Below are 19,132 nucleotides of genomic sequence, written 5' to 3' on the forward strand. Positions count from 1 at the left end.
ACATCATAAAAAGGAAATCTTTTACGTGGAATGAATGTACCGAGATGTTTAAAGTTTTAAATATCCCATTCTATTGTTAAGAAAAAAATTATTTTTTATAGTAAGAAAAAATTGTATAACCGAAGGCTACAGGAAGGGAAATGTCCAAATTTTGATGCAGGTCTCAAAACTACAAAAACCGTTTGCCCCGTTCTCTTCTTTGTGGGTTCATAAAACCTTGTTGCCGGTTCAGCAGTATCACAATGATTTTGGTGTCAGTAGAAAAAGATGTTGGTTTCACTTGCATCATGCATTTGAATTGTTGTGTCCTTGATGTACTATTATTGTAAAATAGAGTGAGCAACCAGAATGACTCTCACCAAAAGACAACTATTACTAAATGCCTGTATTGCAGATGTTATTTACAATATGCAAACCAAACATCACAAGCACATGTAACATCTTACACAGTGGAGCAAAACTGGTGCTTTGATTGCGTTTAGTTGTATAAACTAACATCAGACAATCAGGCATGCTTTCTCCCGAGTCTGTGACATAGTTGACAGACTGATATAGTCTGTGACATAGTTACCACTTCATACCAATGGGAGTTGTCAGCACTACTAGCTTTGATTTATCCATTTTAAGATTTCTATATTTGTGATATTGTCCTCCAACTTGCCATCACGAACATCAAGTGGCAGGACAAGATCACAAACGTAGAAATCTTCAAACAGGCAGGCCTATCATCAATGGCTGATATCTTTATTAAAATAAAGTCGGAGATGATTGGGTCATGTAGGCTACACAAGATGAAACAAGATCAGCTCTCACATCAACTAGTATATTCACAACTGTATGATGGTAAGTGAAATCAAGGAATGCCTAGACTCCTCTATGAAGATGTAACTAAAAGGAATTTCAAATGAAGGCAGATCAATACAAACTCATGGCAGATGACTGCTTGTTATCGAACTGATTGAAGACCTGCTATCCTATTTATGCCGCGACAATAGACAGACTGTCTTAACTGACTGAGAGAGAGAGAGCTTTGATTTTATTAGCATTGGGTCAGAGAACAAAGAGGGAGAAATTGAGTTTGAGTACATGAAATAATATTTGTACGCGAAGCCGTTGCGTAACCTAAACTATTAGCTGTACAATCGCTATCGCGTGTGTTGCTATGTACAATACAAACATTCAACTTCTACTGATAAGTGTCTGCGCAGCGAAGTGTGTCGATAAGCTATGGCTAAGAGATCAGATAGAAATGCTGACATAATGAGCAAAAATGTTTTTTAAAGTGCTGTCTCCAGTGATCTGGTTACTAATGACAAGTTTTTCAATATTGCAATCCATTTTTAGGATAACAAACAGAATGTAAATAATCTTTACTATAATAGGAGCCAGGTCTGTCCAATCGTCCGTCCGTAGCCATGTTAAAAGCGCTAGCAAAAAAGATGACCTCACATGGGAATTGAACTGAGATATTCAGCTTAGCAGCTGTGAACACTAGCAACAGCACCCTTCAACCACCTTCCATTGCAGAATAATTGAGCAGATAGCTATTACAGGATTACTATATAACAGGATTGCTAGTAAACATAAAGTGTTTGTTGATGATAGATCTCTCCAATTCTGACACATTTTTATTGAACCAACTTTGATTGGCTGCCCTTGTGGTTTCTTTTTCTGACATTAGTACACTTCTCTTGCACAATGTTATATTTACAAAAGTTTTAACAAATCTGACTTTGACTTGACCTTAGTTTTGCTGACTCTCTATAACCTCAAAAACAACAATGTATCCAAGTCTGAGAGCTATAGCATTAGTTCCTATCTAAGTTTGAGAGAATTACTAAGGGATACAGTCTAAATCTAAATGATCGGTAGACACTTTAGTCTAAGGGCTATGGAGCTAGAGCGTTAGTTCCTAGCTCGCCTAGTCACACTTCAACAACACTCAATACTGGAGAGATCAATTAGTAACCTGATTGACACAATCAAAGTTTCCAGGGAGATAAACATTAATATATACATGTGACTCATAAACTTTTTTATAGAAGTAGACCCTATCTAAAGCTAGCTCCCATATCTTTTCAATGCCATTCAGAATATATAGCTTTATGCTTGATAACTTAAAATATTTACTTCATACAATATACGATATTTACCAGCCATACTAGTGGCTTATTTGTTATAAGTGTGCTGTAATCGAGAAACTCAGTGAATAACTTTACTAGCTTCTAAATACAAAATATGAGCATCTCGGCAGCACTGTGAAAGTATTTGGCAGCACTGCGGCAACACTATGACAACACTATGGCAGCACTATGGCAGCACTGCGGCAGCACTACCGCAGCGCTTCGGCAGCACTACGGCAGCTTGGTGGCAGCACTATAGCAGGACTGCGGCAGCACTATAAGACAGTCACACAGACGTTCAACTTGCTGCTGTAGTCAAGGTACTCTGGTTCAGTTTAGCATTGTTATAATATGGCAGTTCAGCTGATGCAAAGGACTTTGGTGCACTTTTTCATTTCACAAATTTGTCTCGCTTTGCTATAAAAATGTGTTTTTAAGAATAAGCATATACGTAATAGGAATTCTTTTTAGCTTTGATTACTCTATAGAAATATTTAATGATTTACACAAAAACACACTTAAATGTTGACTTGCAACAAAATTCACATTACCGTTATTTGGTATCAAAAGCTTCACTATGTCTTACTCTGCTGTGTTGTAGGTGCAAATTATGTGGAAATGTGATTACAAGCTCTTAAAAGCTCAAAAACGGACAGTTAATCGTCGCCATCACGAAACCGCCGTAGATTAGAATCTCTTTCCAAAACGGCTCAAATGGGACGTAGTTGTACAAGACGGTTTCTGTTTACACCTTCACGCAACCTCATTCGTCGAAATATTTTCACAATTATACTTCACGCATTCAATAAAACCATGTCTATTGTTCTTAAGTGTCTATTTCATCATCATTGTAATGCTGTTACTTTGAGCGCTGATATCTCAAGACCTGCCGTAAAAATTCGTTTAATTTTTCAACCTTAGCTCGAAGGAGTGCATCTTCCCCTTTGATAAACATGACAAACCTGTTGTTCACCTGTGATAGTCAAAAAATGCTGCAGAAATTATTTGCGCTGTTTGGCAGGAAGTATGGGTCACATAATCAGATTACGACTAGACGATTAGACCAAGCAGAAACAAAACTGTAAACTAGCGAGCATCTATATTTGGTAAGGGCTTTTTGGTAAAACCCGAGGTGTTTGTCATAAACTAGTGCTACGAGAGGTTTATATGGAGCCTTTTATTGGCCTTTCAATTTACGTGAGAACATCACGTGACAAAACAATAACCAATTGTAATGACTACGTCAGAGAAATAAACTGATTTCAATCTACGGCGGTTTCGTGATGGCGGCGATTAACTGTTCATTTTTGAGCTTTTAAGAGCTTGTAATCACATTTTCCCATATCTTGCACCTACAACACAACAGAGTAAGACGTGATGAATCTTTTGATACCAAATAACTGTTATGTGAATTTTGTTGCCAGTCAACCTTTAAAAATAAGGTGATAAATAATCTCTGAGATAAAGACTTTTGCCCTAATATGGCTCTAAGGTTATAGAATGAATGAAAGAATGAAACAGGTTGTTTTGCAGCTAAGTCGCTCTACCACTTTCATGTTACAGGTATACTGAACAGCCAGCGAAAGAAGCCCATTCATGTTTTACACCAGTTTCTGTTCTTTACATATTCTTATGCAGCTCAATAAACTGAACATGGGCCAGAATCTCTTGTCAAAATATGTGTATTTCTGCTTTTTAAAGAGAGCATAAGTTTAAGCCGAAGTAACATGAGCGATGACATTGGCAGCTTATTATGAATGTAGCAAGTGAGTAGCAGCACTAATAATATTAATTTTCACTAATAGTTAGTCAATAGTAAGTGAAATAGTCTATAATTTGATTAATATAGTCTTGAACAACAAGGGTGGGAACCTCCATGAAAATTCCAGTCTCAATACATAAGCAAAGTGCTTCAGCACCCCAAAAGAATGTCTGGCCTTAATGAGTAGTCTCAACCAAGGTAATAAAAATGCTGGTGACAAACCCTGCAAAAGGTTTTGACTAAATTCCAGACAAGAGAAACAAAGAGGACACAAAGGACTAAAATTTAATACCAGACAAAGCATGTTCAAAGACTGTATGGCATGCTTTTGTCATAATTGACATGGCCAGTACTACCTAAACTGTCTTGGGTGGTCCAAGCACTGACCAAAGGGCTTCTCTCACTTCAAAATCTCCTGAGTCAAAGGTAAGGCATAGCCAATATGTCCGAGAGAAATTTCAGGTGCAGAACCTGTCGAACAAGGCTGTCATGCGAGAGAACAACACCTTAATGTAGCTCCAAATTCATTTTATGTCGAGGGACAAGAGCTATTTCAAATAGATTCTGTAGCAAGAATCGAATCGCTGACTGGCTGCTTGGCAAGCCGGAGTTGCAATCACTACACGACGCTGCATATAGTGGCTACAATTTACTCCTTGTTTCCTCTTCTTCCAGTAGTTAATCTTACTCATTGTTGGGCCTCTGCTGCCAACCTGTTGTTCGAAATAAACTAACAGTATGCTACTAACACTGGCATAGAAGTTAGTTGAAGCCCAGGAGCAATTGTAGTTGATGCCCTTCCAGCACCACCGATGATCTTATGTGATTCAAACCACTGACCTACTGATCACCAACCGACATAGTAAATGCTGACGACTACATACGTCTGCTATTTCATGTCATTCAATACCCTTTCCTTTCTTCAAACTTAAGCTTGACTTTTTAGTCAAAAGGAATCAGATATGGTATCATTTAGCAAGACTGAACTTCATACATCGAGACTATGAAATAGTTAATGCTATTTCACTAGCTTTTTCATTCCACGTTTTACTATGATGGCTCGACGACTATCGACCAGCATAGATGAAGTAGAGAACTTACCTGCGACGCATCGAGCTGGAAAACGAATGCAAACCTTTGCTGTTCAAACACTGAACTGAACTAATATAATGTGTTCAGGCAGCATTTAATCAAGAGATTAAAAACAACAGGAAATCGCAGCACGCATTATATTTTTAACTGCAGTTTGCAGTCGTGCTTACCCGCCGTGTGTAATATGCATGCAAAGTGTAAGCTTACTGGAGTATTTACTCTTGGCCGTTATCAAAGCAAAGCATTCATCAATTTCAAGTCGTATTCAAGTGACTAAATGACAAACAGAGTTGAGAGGACTTTGTAAAGAGACAGCTTAACACTTTAATCTGAAATGCAAGCAATTATCTAGCAGGTGTTCAAGTTCACTCATAGCTGGGAAATAGATTAGGACTTAACAAAAAAAGTAGTATGAACTTTTAAAATTTTCAGAATATGTCGTAAAAAGGCATATGAAGATGTTGTGGACATATTAAAAAGGCTACTCTCCCAGCTTAATCAAATGGTAGCTACAAGGGTTGGCTATAATAGGGTAAGCTATACTGCCTATGTAAAGGTTGATGTTTAAGCCAAAGTGAAGAGGTGATTACGTGAGTAGATGTGAAGGGTTGATGACAGAGAAAATGCGACAGGCCCTTTACAGGGCCCGACATGAAGGGTGTTGCAGAGGTGAAATTTGGCACTGATGTTATCAGTAATACGCATTGTTGATGTTGCTCACAATACATACAACCCTCATTTGTTTGGACTAATAAAGACTCAGCCATGTTCAAACATAAAAAAAGTTCAGATATCGATTATTGGGTACTGAACTGTACTGTACCCAATTTACTGTACTGTACAGTACTGTATAACACTGTACCGTACTTTACAGTACTGTACAGTGTTGTACTACAAACTAAACAGCCTATCTAGCACTCACTCACTTCTGAGTTACAAAATGATGCAATATGTACGGTATATACAGTATACATAAGAGAGTAAAATATAGTTATACCTACAATAGGGTGCTCAATAACTTTAATAACAGTTATTATAATAAATTATTATTATAATAATAAATGAAAAGTAGAGTAGAACAACTCTAGTGGGAAACTCACGGTCATGTGTCGCCTGCACCATCATTTGCTAAAGCCATCTATGGTTCAGAACAGTTATTCTTTGGACAAGCATCAAACAACCGTCCGTCCGAAACCCAGACTTGTCCAGACTTGTATGGACAATCAAAGGTCTTGCGGCGTGAAGTTCAAAGAAGCGACATCAACTATAATTTTGTATGGCTAGCATCTCATTTACTTAATCTGTTAGTAGCAAATGCTGAATTTTCTGGATAGGCAAACTTTCCTTGATAATAAGTCATATATTCTGTCTATAGATATAATAAATAAATAGGTTTATTACATGTGTATCTATGATTCTGTCTAATTAACATAGACAACTGTTCACTGTTGCCTTAACTGTACTTGAGATGAGCTTACACAAAGTTTTAGTAGATTTTATCAGAAAGTGTCTGTATTTTTCTACCATTTGCTATTTTAATATTTGAGGTGATCTGATTGCCAGGATGTTTCAATATTAAAATTGACAAAACTTGATCGCGGTTAAAATGCCAGATCAAGCGAAGGTGTGATTATGACACCTAAACTGAAAAGAGGCCGACAGAACAGGGACGCGTCACAGTGCAACTTGAACGCATTAGCCGATATCAACTATATCAACTATAGCGACTAGTGACATCATTTTACTCGTAATTTCCTTCTGAGCATTTTAACCGCAATCAATTTTGGTAGATTCTAGTCTTGAAACATTCTGACATTCAGATAACCTCGAACATGAGAAACAACTGTAAATTACGGTAACAACCTTCTGATAAAATGTACTAAAATTACAAATATTAAAATATACTAAAATATAAAACTTTCTGACTAAAATTTAGTGCAAGTTCGTTTCCAAGGTTATTGGCCACTATGAAGCTAAGCCAGTTCCCATAGAATGGTAACAATATAAAGTGCCATCAAAAACATTGCCAAACATCCTTTACCATGATAGTTACCAAGGCTATGCTATCGGTTTGATGAAATATCGGTCTGTGTAGTCATTTGGGAGTATTTCAACAGAACATTCTAGAATATTTTTGTAGTGAATGTAAATAGAAGCCGACAAGTAAAATACTCTGCGCATTAAAATTTCTTTGACCGATGTATCTCATCACATGCATCATTGAAAAGTAAAGATTTTATACAAAACTTTGTGACATCTGCATACATTACCAGCAGGTGTAATCACTAATACCTCGGACTAACATCAATTCCACAAAGTTAAATGTGCAGCCACACCATTCCTTAGAGGTAGCAGCTTCAGCAGATAAACTGCTTGCTGCCAATTGCATGATCGGTGTAAAATAACTGTTGGTGCTGTCTTTCGACACGAGTAGACAATTTTTTTACTTCTATCATGTCTTCATAGTTCCTATTAACAGGATTTGGTCTGCTACTTGCCACCCTTTCTCTAAAGCGCTTTTGTTTAAGGGAGGATTGTTCAGAAACAAGTGTTTCTACGATTCGCAGAGAATCAGTAAAGACAAATGCACTGCTTCTAGGGTCATGTTACAACAAGATTAGAGCAATGGGCTGAAATTACAGTTGCACCAGACAAATTAAAATCTATGAGCCCACTCATAAACAAATGTCTGCCCGCCACTCCGTTGCTGGTTGTGAATTTCTTTGAACTCACTCAGTCAATAAAATGAAGCATTTCCTTCATCAGGCTGACTAATCATTGCCTGTCACTAGCTAAATTTTAATGGGTGCACAGCTCACTGCTTCCAAGTGAAGACTGACAACTCCAATGGCATTATTACTGAAATAGGTGGTACCAAGCGTGGCACGGAATTTAATTAACTAGGCATGTTATTCAGCATTACTATGCGCTGCCAACACAGGGTTAGCACGAAGCAAGTCTTTCTAGCAACATTCTAGATGCGCACAAACGTTTTGTTTGAAGTCATTTTTTACAGGTATTGATGGATTTTTGCGAGCCACTCTATTTTGCTTTACACAAGATGACTACTTGATATGGATGACCTACCACTAGTTGGTCAACTATATCAAGAAAAAGGTTTTTTCTCATTATACAAGAGTACCATTTTGTCTATCATAATACAATACCTCCTGGTTACACGTAAAACAAGTCTTTGATGCAAGCTACTTTTTGAATACCTCAACCTTTGACAGCTGAACAAGCGTTTGGTAGCCTCTATGCGATGCTTTTAACACAAATAGGCCGAAGTTACTGGGAGTGGTGTGACAAGTGAGTACCTTAAGCTAATTCTATCGTTTTTGCCAATATATTGCTGGAGTGCAGAGAAATAGCTCATAAAAATGACACATTAATTGTTGCTAGAAATTTCACAATAATATGAGACCAAATTGTAGTGCATTATCCAAGTTTCTAAGATTAATAATAAATAACTTATACAACAGGCTTCAAAGAATCAACAATAATGACCCTGAGGCGTCAGTCAGCTCTGAGTCTTTGGATAAGTATATTGCTAACATACTTATGCATAATCTCATAACATACCATCTTATATCTTCACACGAAGGCTTTAGTTATGGGAGTCTTGTGGTACAATTATTGACAGGAACAGGGTATAAACATATCCATTACAAAGTGACTTACCATGACTGTCAGCCGTTTACACAAGTTACTACAAGAGCATATCAAGTGCCGTCGCTCAGTGTCGCATGTATACAATTTTATTATACTGGCATTTAAATGTAATTCAGGTATTGATTTCAGAATACAGAGCTAGACCACTTCCTTTAACAGACAACAAAATCAATAATTATTTAATCATCGAGACGGTTGAATCAGTGAGGCCAGACAATTTAGAAACTGACAGAAAATTTCCTCTATGGAAAAAAGCAACCGTTTAGTATTGAGTCATTGGATCACTGATTAGAACGAACATGTGAGAAGTTCAAGTTAGTTTGTATTTGTATAACATGCGGGTAAGACAAGCAATTGACAGATAAATATTTGTCATAATCATCTACAAATGATTGTAAACATAATTATTTGCCAAATATTAAAATGCTAACATAGTGCGTTCAGGAAAATAAATTAACACACTTGTTGTGCCACAATCAGGAACCAACTTCCCTGGAAAGCTGAGAATGGTCAAGTTTAGGATGAAAATGAGTCTAAATAAGTATGAGTCAGCAAGTTACGTCTTGGTACTTCTTATATAATACATGTATTACTATATTTATTTCCATTCGATTAATACTATCATATTTATTTCCATCCGATTGTAGGATAAGTCGTACCACGAAAAGCTTTACAAAAACTAGCTAATCACAAAGCCAAAACCGTGTTAAACCTACACAAGGATATAAAATACTATTATAACACTCAACCAGGTTGGTCAGCTGTGCCGACTAATATTACGCAAGACTTTTGAAAAAGCAAGAATTGTAGTGAAATTTCAATATGAAAAGGAAGAGTCTATCGATCATATGACTATTATGATTAAAAACATTATTTTAAAACGCTACAAGGAACCACCTACCAATTTACTTGATCAGATGAAGCTGGAGATTTCCCAATTCATTTCAAAAACTGCAAATTTTTATAAAACAGTGACTAAGAAACCATTCGACACACCGATGGGCATTTACAGAAGCATATACACGAGACACGCACCGAGTGGATTTGCGGCAGATATGCTGAAGACATGAAACAAACGCATGCGAGTTTGGTGGGCAGCAAGTGAACAGGAGAGGAGGGAGTGTATAGGCGAAAAGTTTATATTATGACATTTTGGTGAGTGTCACTGGCGAGCACGGAGGAAGCGTCATCGTTGCTTCGTTCAACAGATTCCTCGAGATCGATGGCGCGGCGACGATCCGCCTCATCTTGTTGAGTGGGTGATAGCGGAGGCACAATACTATGGTTTGCATCACTTGGCATTGAATGAAGGCTGTGGGCATCTGCCAGTTGGGAGGAGAAGGAAGCCTAAAACACAACACCAAAGCTATTTGGATTTTATTAATAGCACATAGGAGCTGGTCTACAGCTTGATATAAAATGAGGCACAGTGAAAATGAAAAAAAACACTGCAGACAAGGTGAACAACAGCGGTTTTACTACATGGGTGAGCAACAGCGAACACCCATGTAGTAAAACATGACTTAATCATTCTGTTTTCAGAATGGCAGTAAATAGATCAGTGATTGTTGGTGATTATGTTTTTGGCTATTTTGATTGTTTTTACTTAAAACAAAACTAAATGAATAGAAAATGAAAATTAAGTAGCTCTATAACAATTGAGTAGCTCTATAACAATTGAGTAGCTCTATGACAATTAAGTAGCTCTATGACAATTGAGTAGCTCTATGACAATTGAGTAGCTCTATGACAATTGAGTAGCTCTACACCAATTGAGTAACTCTATAACAATTGAGTAGCTCTACAACAATTGAGTAGCTCTATAACAATTGAGTAGCTCTATAACAATTGAGTAGCTCTATAACAATTGAGTAGCTCTATAACAATTGAGTAGCTCTATGACAATTGAGTAGCTCTATAACAATTGAGTAGCTCTATGACAATTAAGTAGCTCTATAACAATTGAGTAGCTCTATGACAATTGAGTAGCTCCATGACAATTGAGTAGCTCTATACCAATTGAGTAGCTCTATAACAATTGAGTAGCTCTATGACAATTGAGTAGCTCTATAACAATTTAAAACAACTCAAAATATGAGCTGCCCTATACGGACTGAATTCCTTTCGAAGACATAGCAGGCTTTTTAACATAAATGTCATGTATAGAAAATTAATGACAAAATAATTTTGAATTCGTATGCCATCTTTAGCATGCTCTGCAAAGTTATCGAAGTGAGGCTGGTGCGAGTGCAACAGTCCACAGACCTTTCTTCCTTCATTTCCAATGTTCTACACTCTCTAATATTGCAGAACAATCACAGTGATTGGCTCGGCTGGGAGTTTGTTAAAATTAAGGCCGAACGAAGCCCAAAGAAGCTTAGAAGTTGTCATCTTTCAGATAAATAATACGATTACTAATGAAAGTTCCAAGCTGATGACCACGAATCACTGAGTAGATGTTTCAAAGTGTGTACATTTCAACTGAAATGGCGACAGTTTACAAAGAATGGCGCAACAGGTCAAAACTTAAGTCAGAATGTTATCATCATATCAGTAATTCTATGTCCTATGTTCAAACATCTAGTTGCAATTTGAATCAACATGACTTTTGAGATGTTCAGGAAAATATTGCATTCACTAATAGTAAGCTATTCAATCAAACACTAGTTTTGGTCATGATTGGCTGAGACAACTTGACCGTGACCCTCCCCACCAAGCTGCATGTCTTAAGTTTTTGGTCTTTGCTGAGGCTGCCTCTTCAAACTAACTTGCTGACATCACAAGCTTGAACTATGTTTGGCTAGCCATTGAGAGTACTAACCTCTCTCTCTAGACATGGCTATGACAACATAAGTCTAGTCGATATTCGCATGATCGTGACATCATCTACATAGAATTAGAAAATATGTACTGGGTTTAAAATGATGATATTATTTTTTTAAACACATCTCAAATTCTCTAAAACTCATTAGCTACTGACAGACGGTGTTGAATAGAACACAACTTCAAATACAGGCAAACTAGGATAACTCAAACTTCCCAGGACCGAACGAAGGTGTTAGAGTTATCAGAGCAATCAAGTTATCAAAGCACTGTCACAAGCCCTTGTATTTATTAGTAGATACATGTACATATACAAACTATATATAAATCAAATGCATAGATGGCTTGTTGCAAATTAAAAGGCTTCTTTCTACTGTGAAGTTTCAAAAAGATTTCCTCAGAAAGTATAGAGACTTTTCTATCACTTGAGATTGGTTTGCCATTTTAGGTGATGTGATTACCAGGATGCTTTCAGATTAAAATTGGCAAAACTTGATAGCAGTTGAAATGCTCAGAAGAAAAGACATCTTTTTGTGAGCGTTTAACCAAAATCAAGTTTGCTGATTTTTCTTTAAGTTTACTCAAAGGTTAGCTCACTTTTCCTTGCTTTCAAAGGGCCATCGCTAAGCAGATGTTTGGTAAAATTTGATTTTTTGCAAACCTTTAAAAAAGTCGTTAACAAACATTTTGCCAATGATGGTAATAACGACGTCCAAGAAGTGAGAACTACTAAAAGTTGAGGTTTATCTTTATGGCTTGGAATAAAGTGATATTCTAAAGTCAACCGTCGCAGTAGCCGTTGGGCAAAAAACTGTTCGAGTTAACCAAGTTGAGGTCGATTTATTTAAAGCAATTTATCATTGCGTGGGAACTGACCAAACAAATCCGTTCGAGTTAACCGTGTGTTCGAGCTATCCGAGGGCGAGTTATCCGAGTTTGACTGTATTTGCTTCAACGCTCTGAATGCATCAGGTAGGTTATATCTTAGTGCGGCAACTGGCTTGATTAATATTTGTTTGAGAAGATTTAATATAGGCATAGAAATTACAAACTTTTTTACCATGAAGGACGTTTATTATACCATGAAGGAAGTTCCTTACCATCAAGGAAGTTCCTTACCATGAACTCGAAGGGAGAACATACACAACTTGCAAAATCTCGAATAATTAACGGCATTTCGATGATGAAAATGACGACAAAATGAACAGCGTTTGTAAGCCAATAGAGCAATGGTAAAGGTAAAAAATGACAAAGTTTGCCGTTTAATTAGTTGTTATTATTTCATTTGCTGATCACATCCAGAACAAAATTGGAGAATTGCCTCCCTTAACTAGCCAACTGTCCAATAAGGACTTCAAATGATGAGTATGCATATTTGCAATACAAGGTCATGCAGTAGTAAGCCTAAAGACAAATACGACAATAGAGAAATTTTCCACGAATAATACGGACACTTTGTTGCTGAATGGTGTAGATAGCTTCATGTAAGATTTGAAGATTTGCAATGATACGCAATGGCAAGGCATGATATGTGATCGTGATTAGCGATATCGCGTTGGACTAAGACCAGACAGTAGCGGCTGGTAAATCTACACACCGGTTCTCAAGATAGGAACTAACAAGGTGGACACTCTGAAAGCAGCATATATAATAATATGCTCTCTCAAATTATCTTAACAGTGTGTGTATTCTCCTCAGAAGTCTGATAAGTCAGAACACATTGTGCAGTTCGATCTACTAGCCTAACAGTTATATAATGACATGCTGAATGGTGACAATGACTGTCTGGCCTAGGTTAGTAAACACTAGCATAGTAACGGGTGGACCAGACATCCCCAGCTGCTACACTAAACACTAGCATAGTAACGGGTGGACCAGACATCCCCAGCTGCTACACTAAACACTAGGATAGTAACGGGTGGACCAGACATCCCCAGCTGCTACAATAAACACTAGGATAGTAACGGGTGGATCAGACATCCCCAGCTGCTACACTAAACACTAGGATAGTAACGGGTGGACCAGACATCCCCAGCTCCTACAGTAAACACTAGGATAGTAACGGGTGGATCAGACATCCCCAGCTGCTACACTAAACACTAGGATAGTAACGGGTGGACCAGACATCCCCAGCTCCTACAGTAAACACTAGGCTACTTACACCAGTCAGGAAGTGACTCGGATTTCTTAGATCAACGTCGTCATCTGAATCCTCATCATCAGCGAAATGTGCTGGTCGCTGCCGGAAAGGAGGGCGCAAACGATTAGGTGGTGAAATTCCAGATTCCTCTGGGATCCTGTTCAAGCCTGTCGATGAAAGGGTAAAAAAAGAGATTCATGCCATGACCGTATGCTGGTATTTTACAGTTTGGTCTTTCAACAAACATGCAAATAGTAAGTGGTGCTGGTGATGCTGTGACAGATACAAGGGCCCCCTTCATCCTATAGATGGACAGGTCCGCCACCCCTTCATCCTATAGATGAACAGGTCTGCCACCCCTTCATCCTATAGATGGACAGGTCCGCCACCCCTTCATCCTATAGATGAACAGGTCGGCCACCCCTTCATCCTATATATGGACAGGTCTGCCACCCCTTCATCCTAAAGATGGACAGGTCTGCCACCCCTTCATCCTATAGATGGACAGGTCTGCCACCCCTTCATCCTATAGATGGACAGGTCTGCCACCCCTTCATCCTATAGATGGACAGGTCTGCCACCCCTTCATCCTATAGAATATAGATGGACAGGTCTGCCACCCCTTCATCCTATAGATGGACAGGTCTGCGCTGAACTAACATGTTCTGACAATGAGTGAAACCTAATGAAATAATATATGTCCACATACAAGACAGAAAACTGAGAATTCCAAGGGCAATTGATACAGCCAACAACCTTCATGGCAATTTTTTCAGGTCAAATTAAACAAAGAGAGCCACACAATGGATGTTGACACGCGGCATCAAACTTATCACGTCATTAAGCTTTGAAAGTTGAGTGGAACACGCCAGCTGGCACCCTCTTATGACCAGCAAATTTTTCACATTTCAATAAGACATCTCATGAGAGCTCCGGTAAGAGAGCGGAGCCTACATACATTGATACCATGTCAAAGACAAGAGCTGAAGCACAAATTATATTAATCTGTTCCAGATTTTCAACTCTGAACAGAATGGGATTTTAAAAGTTTCCATGCAGGACACTGAGCGCTACGCATGGCATTACACCATCCACTAGTTGGAATACAAAGGCGAGTAATACTTAGTGACACCTACTAGGCTGGTGATCGCCAACCGCTCCATAGCTTCTCATATCCTCGTCGCTTTCGCTAGAAGCACCTGCCCGAGCTCCTGGAGCCCCGAGCAAGGGCCTCCGCTCATTAGCCATCCTTCCTTCCTCCACATCCTCCGACTCACTCGAGTCCGACAGTCTCACGTATCGGTTGCGACGGGGCTTCCTCGGGATGACTCTGCGCTTACAGACAGGGCATGTCCGCTTGCTCTTCAGCAGCCAGGGGTCGACACACTTCTTATGAAACGCTGTCGGATATAAAGGAGGTTATCAGGGGACTGGTACAGCATGCACAATATAATACTGTTGTTTAATCTCTTCTTACCACATGGTTGGTTACTTCTGTTGCTGAACTTCCATCAAAAGATCAGCTGTGACAGCTTCAGGAAGCAACAATTTTTCATTGATTAGTACACAAATAACTTTTTAAAACTACTTCAATTTTACGTTGCAACTTTCTAACATAGTTATGAATCTTCAAAATTTCTGATTTCCAGCGAGCATGATAAAGAGCTGACAATCTGGTTGAAAAACTATCAGACCTTAATGAGTAATTTATAAAAACATCTTAAACAGTACAGCAATTATTTATTACTAGTAATAATAATTTAGAATGTAATTAAAATTACATACATAGTCATTTGCTGTTTAAACACAACCGCATTTTGGTTGCAGCCATTGTGGCCTCGTCTGATATAAAAACCATAGCAATATGTAAATGCCTGTCAGTGAACAGCAACATCCTTTGCCATATTAATACTCTAGTCTCACACTATAAAAGGAGTTAACATTCCGAATGTGTCTTGCCTCTATGAGAATATTGTTAACCCAAGCTGAACAGATGGCATGAAGATCAAGGCTTCATTTTTCTACTAATTAAAAGGTGGTAAAATCGTCTACTCCTAGAATCCAGCTTTATATGAATGCAAGTACAGGTCTGTAACTCCATCAAACTAGTTATTTCAAGGCAAATGTTCACTTTTTATGCGCCGTTGATCACGTGCAGCAAAAACCTTTATGAAAAACGGTCTTCCAGTACTATTTGACTAAATACTAATAGAGTGATAAGTTAAAGATGTAGTTGCGTCAAAATTTAAGTTGATCTTAAAAGAAAGCATTTTTTTTTCTCTATCAGTTGATATGTTGTTTGTTGTGTTACGCGATCGCATTGCCAAGATATTTGAAGATTAAAACCGAAAAAATCTGATCGCAGTAAAAACGCTCAGGCCACAAAAACGTGCCCAGCCTCGCCAAAAATGATGTCACGCGTTTGGCAACCTGTCTCTATCTCTCGTATTCACATCGGCTATTTGCGATAAAAGTCTAGTCTTACGCGGCTCTATTGGCATATATCTTATTTTGTATTTGCTCATGTTGGCTAGAATAAAATTTTAAATCCTGCTACAGATGCATTATTATGAATGTTTAAAAGGCCTCAAATAACGAAAATTGAAAATTTGTTCTACTCACTTTCTCCAAATGTTGTGTAAACATTTGGGTACCGACTACCAATTCTACCGGTCTACGGTAATTCTGTCAAGTCACTTTTGTAGAACGCGGTCTTTGTATCAGCACAGTTCTGCATCTACCCATACAAACGATATACAGCCTCCCATAAGCCCCGCCCACATTATGTCGCCTATTACCTATTGCCTACGTACTCGTTTCTTGCTAGTAGTATTCTTACCGAATACTAGATAAGTGAAATAAGCAAGCCACCTCTTTGAAAAGAATAAAGACAGGGATAGAGTTTTAAGAATGAGAAGTCTGCTGCAAACTGGATTTGAACTCACATTCTCCAGTTCTGCGGACACCCATATACCATATCCGATTCACTACAATATTCTGCAAATCATGTTTTGCATTATCTTCAACAATATTATTTTATTATATAATTTTTACAAGCAAAAATATTTTCATCTCGGCATAAAACTTTCATTAAAAATATTCATCAAGTCGTGGCCACTCAGATAGTATTAGCTGATACAATAAGACAAATTTATCTACTGCAACAAACTCAAACAAAACATCATGGCTTATGCAGCACGCATTCAAGTCTCTCTTTCCACTTTATGGCAGTTTCCACACTGACAAAGCTTCTTCGGCTGGTGGGACGACATAAACATTCTGTAATCAGTAAAAAAAATGCAATAAATATATGTCATTCTAAAGCGTATCTATTGACAGCTTCCAAATTGGGAGTTAAATAGATTGCGAGTGTAATTTTAAAAACGAATAAACATTTAATAAAGGCACAAGTACGCCAAGCCAACGATTCGAAGCTTTGGTTCTGGAAATTAAAGATTTGCAATGATCAATCGATTTTACCCACTTCCTACGAGTGAAAATAATTTGTAATCATGACTCTAACTTACCAAAGAAAATTCGAAAAAAATATTACAGCTAGGTAAAACGGCAGATAAGCTATGAAACGATGATTGGAGATAGCAAAGAATTATCATTTTATTAATTAGTATATGTATTTATGACTATAAAAAATATTAAATTTACTAAAGTATAGAAGACTCTAAGTTAATTTACCTCCATTCTGTCTTCTTCTGCAGCAAAACGCTGCTGACGCCTGTCAGCTTTGGCCATAGGCTGTCTACTCTAATCTTTTACTAAAAGTTGCTTAGATAACTCTGAGTAGCGGTCGCTCGAACTTGAAGCCATTTTAAAACTATGTATAACTTAGTAATTGTTGAAACGCGTTGAATCAGTAACGAGATCTAATTAAGAGAATCTTCGAGATCACAGACAACGCGTTTTACGAGTGATAACATTTATTACGGCCTATATAAAAATTTCGCACGCATGATTGGCTAACGAATCGACCTCATATTTATCGCTTGTGGTTTCGTTTCAGATAACAAGCTTGTGACGTCACGAAATAGCCACCCGCTGGAACGTGAGCTTTTTAAAAGAGGGCCTCATTCAAACGCATATATCTCTGGACAGGGTTGGTCTACAAAGACAAAAATGGCATCAAATTGTAGCTGATGTTTTAGCCTTTTATGGGTCCTAATTTCATTTTTGACGCAACTACATCTTTAATAGGGTATGTATGTTCTATACTGATCTTTGGAGATGCTTATAAAAATTTATCATGGGTTTGTTCGAACTTTCAATGCATCATGGTTAAAATCCAAAGTTGGACGGAATGTTAATAACATTTCTTTATACGCGTGGATGAACAGGTACAATAGCAGAACGAGTTCTTGGGTTTGATGGACTGTCCAGCGGTTAAAGAATGAAAACTAAATGCCAAAAACCTCTGACCTATAGGACAGGAGCCACTGTGACCATATGATTTGCTCACATTTTCGCTAATGATCTACAATTTGGTGAACAATGACTGGGTAGAAAATGCAACCCACAAAACAGTTTACGAGTTGAAGAGAGAATTTTTATGGAAAGACACGCTGTTGCTAATATTCAGGAGTCAATCGCATATTAATTCAAGCGAATACAGTAAAACCTCATACAATCACCTCCTCATGCAAACTTTTCAATATTTGTCTTGTTAAATTTGAAATATGAAAACATTTCCGATGAAAAACATTAAAACTCTTTTAAAAAATTAGTTTTTTTAAGTAAATGCAACAAATTTGATAATAAATGTACAAACTATTTATGTATGTAAATCTCAAAGTTTGCCGGTTGTCATTCGTCTGTCTAGCTATAGCGATTTAAGTCGAGGAATGAACAATGCGCTTCGTATTAGATTGGAACACGCGAAGATAAATAATAAAACTCGAACTCACGGGTTTATCTTCTTTCGAGTCTTGGGTAATAGAAATTTTGAGCATTTTGATCTTCAGGTTCAGGTTTTGACTTGTGAGTTCGGGTTTTGGTACACGGATCCGTCGAGTAGAGTAGAAATAAACTCGGTCTATTGCGCCCTGTACTCTAAACACTGTTTAATAACCCGCCTGTTAACCCTTTGAACCCTGACCGTTTTTGTCAATGCGTGTCAGTTACCCTGGGCAATCTGTCCAACGATCCGAAGTTTTTATACTTTTATTATATATATCTGAACGTTCTCATAATACGATGGTATTTGGTAAAACACTAGTAAAAAGTCAGGCAACCCACAGCAAATTTTATCAAACAGAAAAAACAGTCATTATTCGGGCTAAAACTATAAAAGTTTGTACGATTTTAAAAAAACTCATAAAAATATTTACAATAACATAATGTCCATTGTGCACATGTTCATAATTATTTTATGACTCAAATATACTAGAAAATTATAATTTGCATCATAAAATTCTTCATTTGCATCACAATCATATATGACTTACCAACAAATGAGTCGTATCGATTTTTTCGCGATATTGTTCAAATAAAATTTGTTATTAAAACGAA

At 37.6% G+C, this 19,132-nt stretch overlaps 1 protein-coding gene across 2 annotated transcripts in view; it reads right to left on the reverse strand.

The window, feature by feature from the left end:
• Positions 1-8,951: 8,951 nt before the first annotated feature.
• Positions 8,952-19,132, reverse strand: part of LOC137405774 (E3 ubiquitin-protein ligase RNF13-like) — a 35,237-nt gene continuing 25,056 nt past the window's right edge. For both annotated transcript variants that reach the window (XM_068092166.1, XM_068092165.1), the window contains exons 10-12: positions 14,749-15,012; positions 13,634-13,779; positions 8,952-9,996 (exon numbers count right to left, since the gene is read on the reverse strand). In XM_068092166.1, coding sequence (XP_067948267.1) covers positions 9,787-9,996; positions 13,634-13,779; positions 14,749-15,012 — 620 coding nt within the window. In that variant the 3' untranslated portion in view covers positions 8,952-9,786. The remainder of the gene's footprint in view (positions 9,997-13,633; positions 13,780-14,748; positions 15,013-19,132) is intronic.

Source organism: Watersipora subatra, chromosome 10 (assembly GCF_963576615.1).
Source record: "Watersipora subatra chromosome 10, tzWatSuba1.1, whole genome shotgun sequence".
Taxonomy (NCBI): domain Eukaryota; kingdom Metazoa; phylum Bryozoa; class Gymnolaemata; order Cheilostomatida; family Watersiporidae; genus Watersipora; species Watersipora subatra.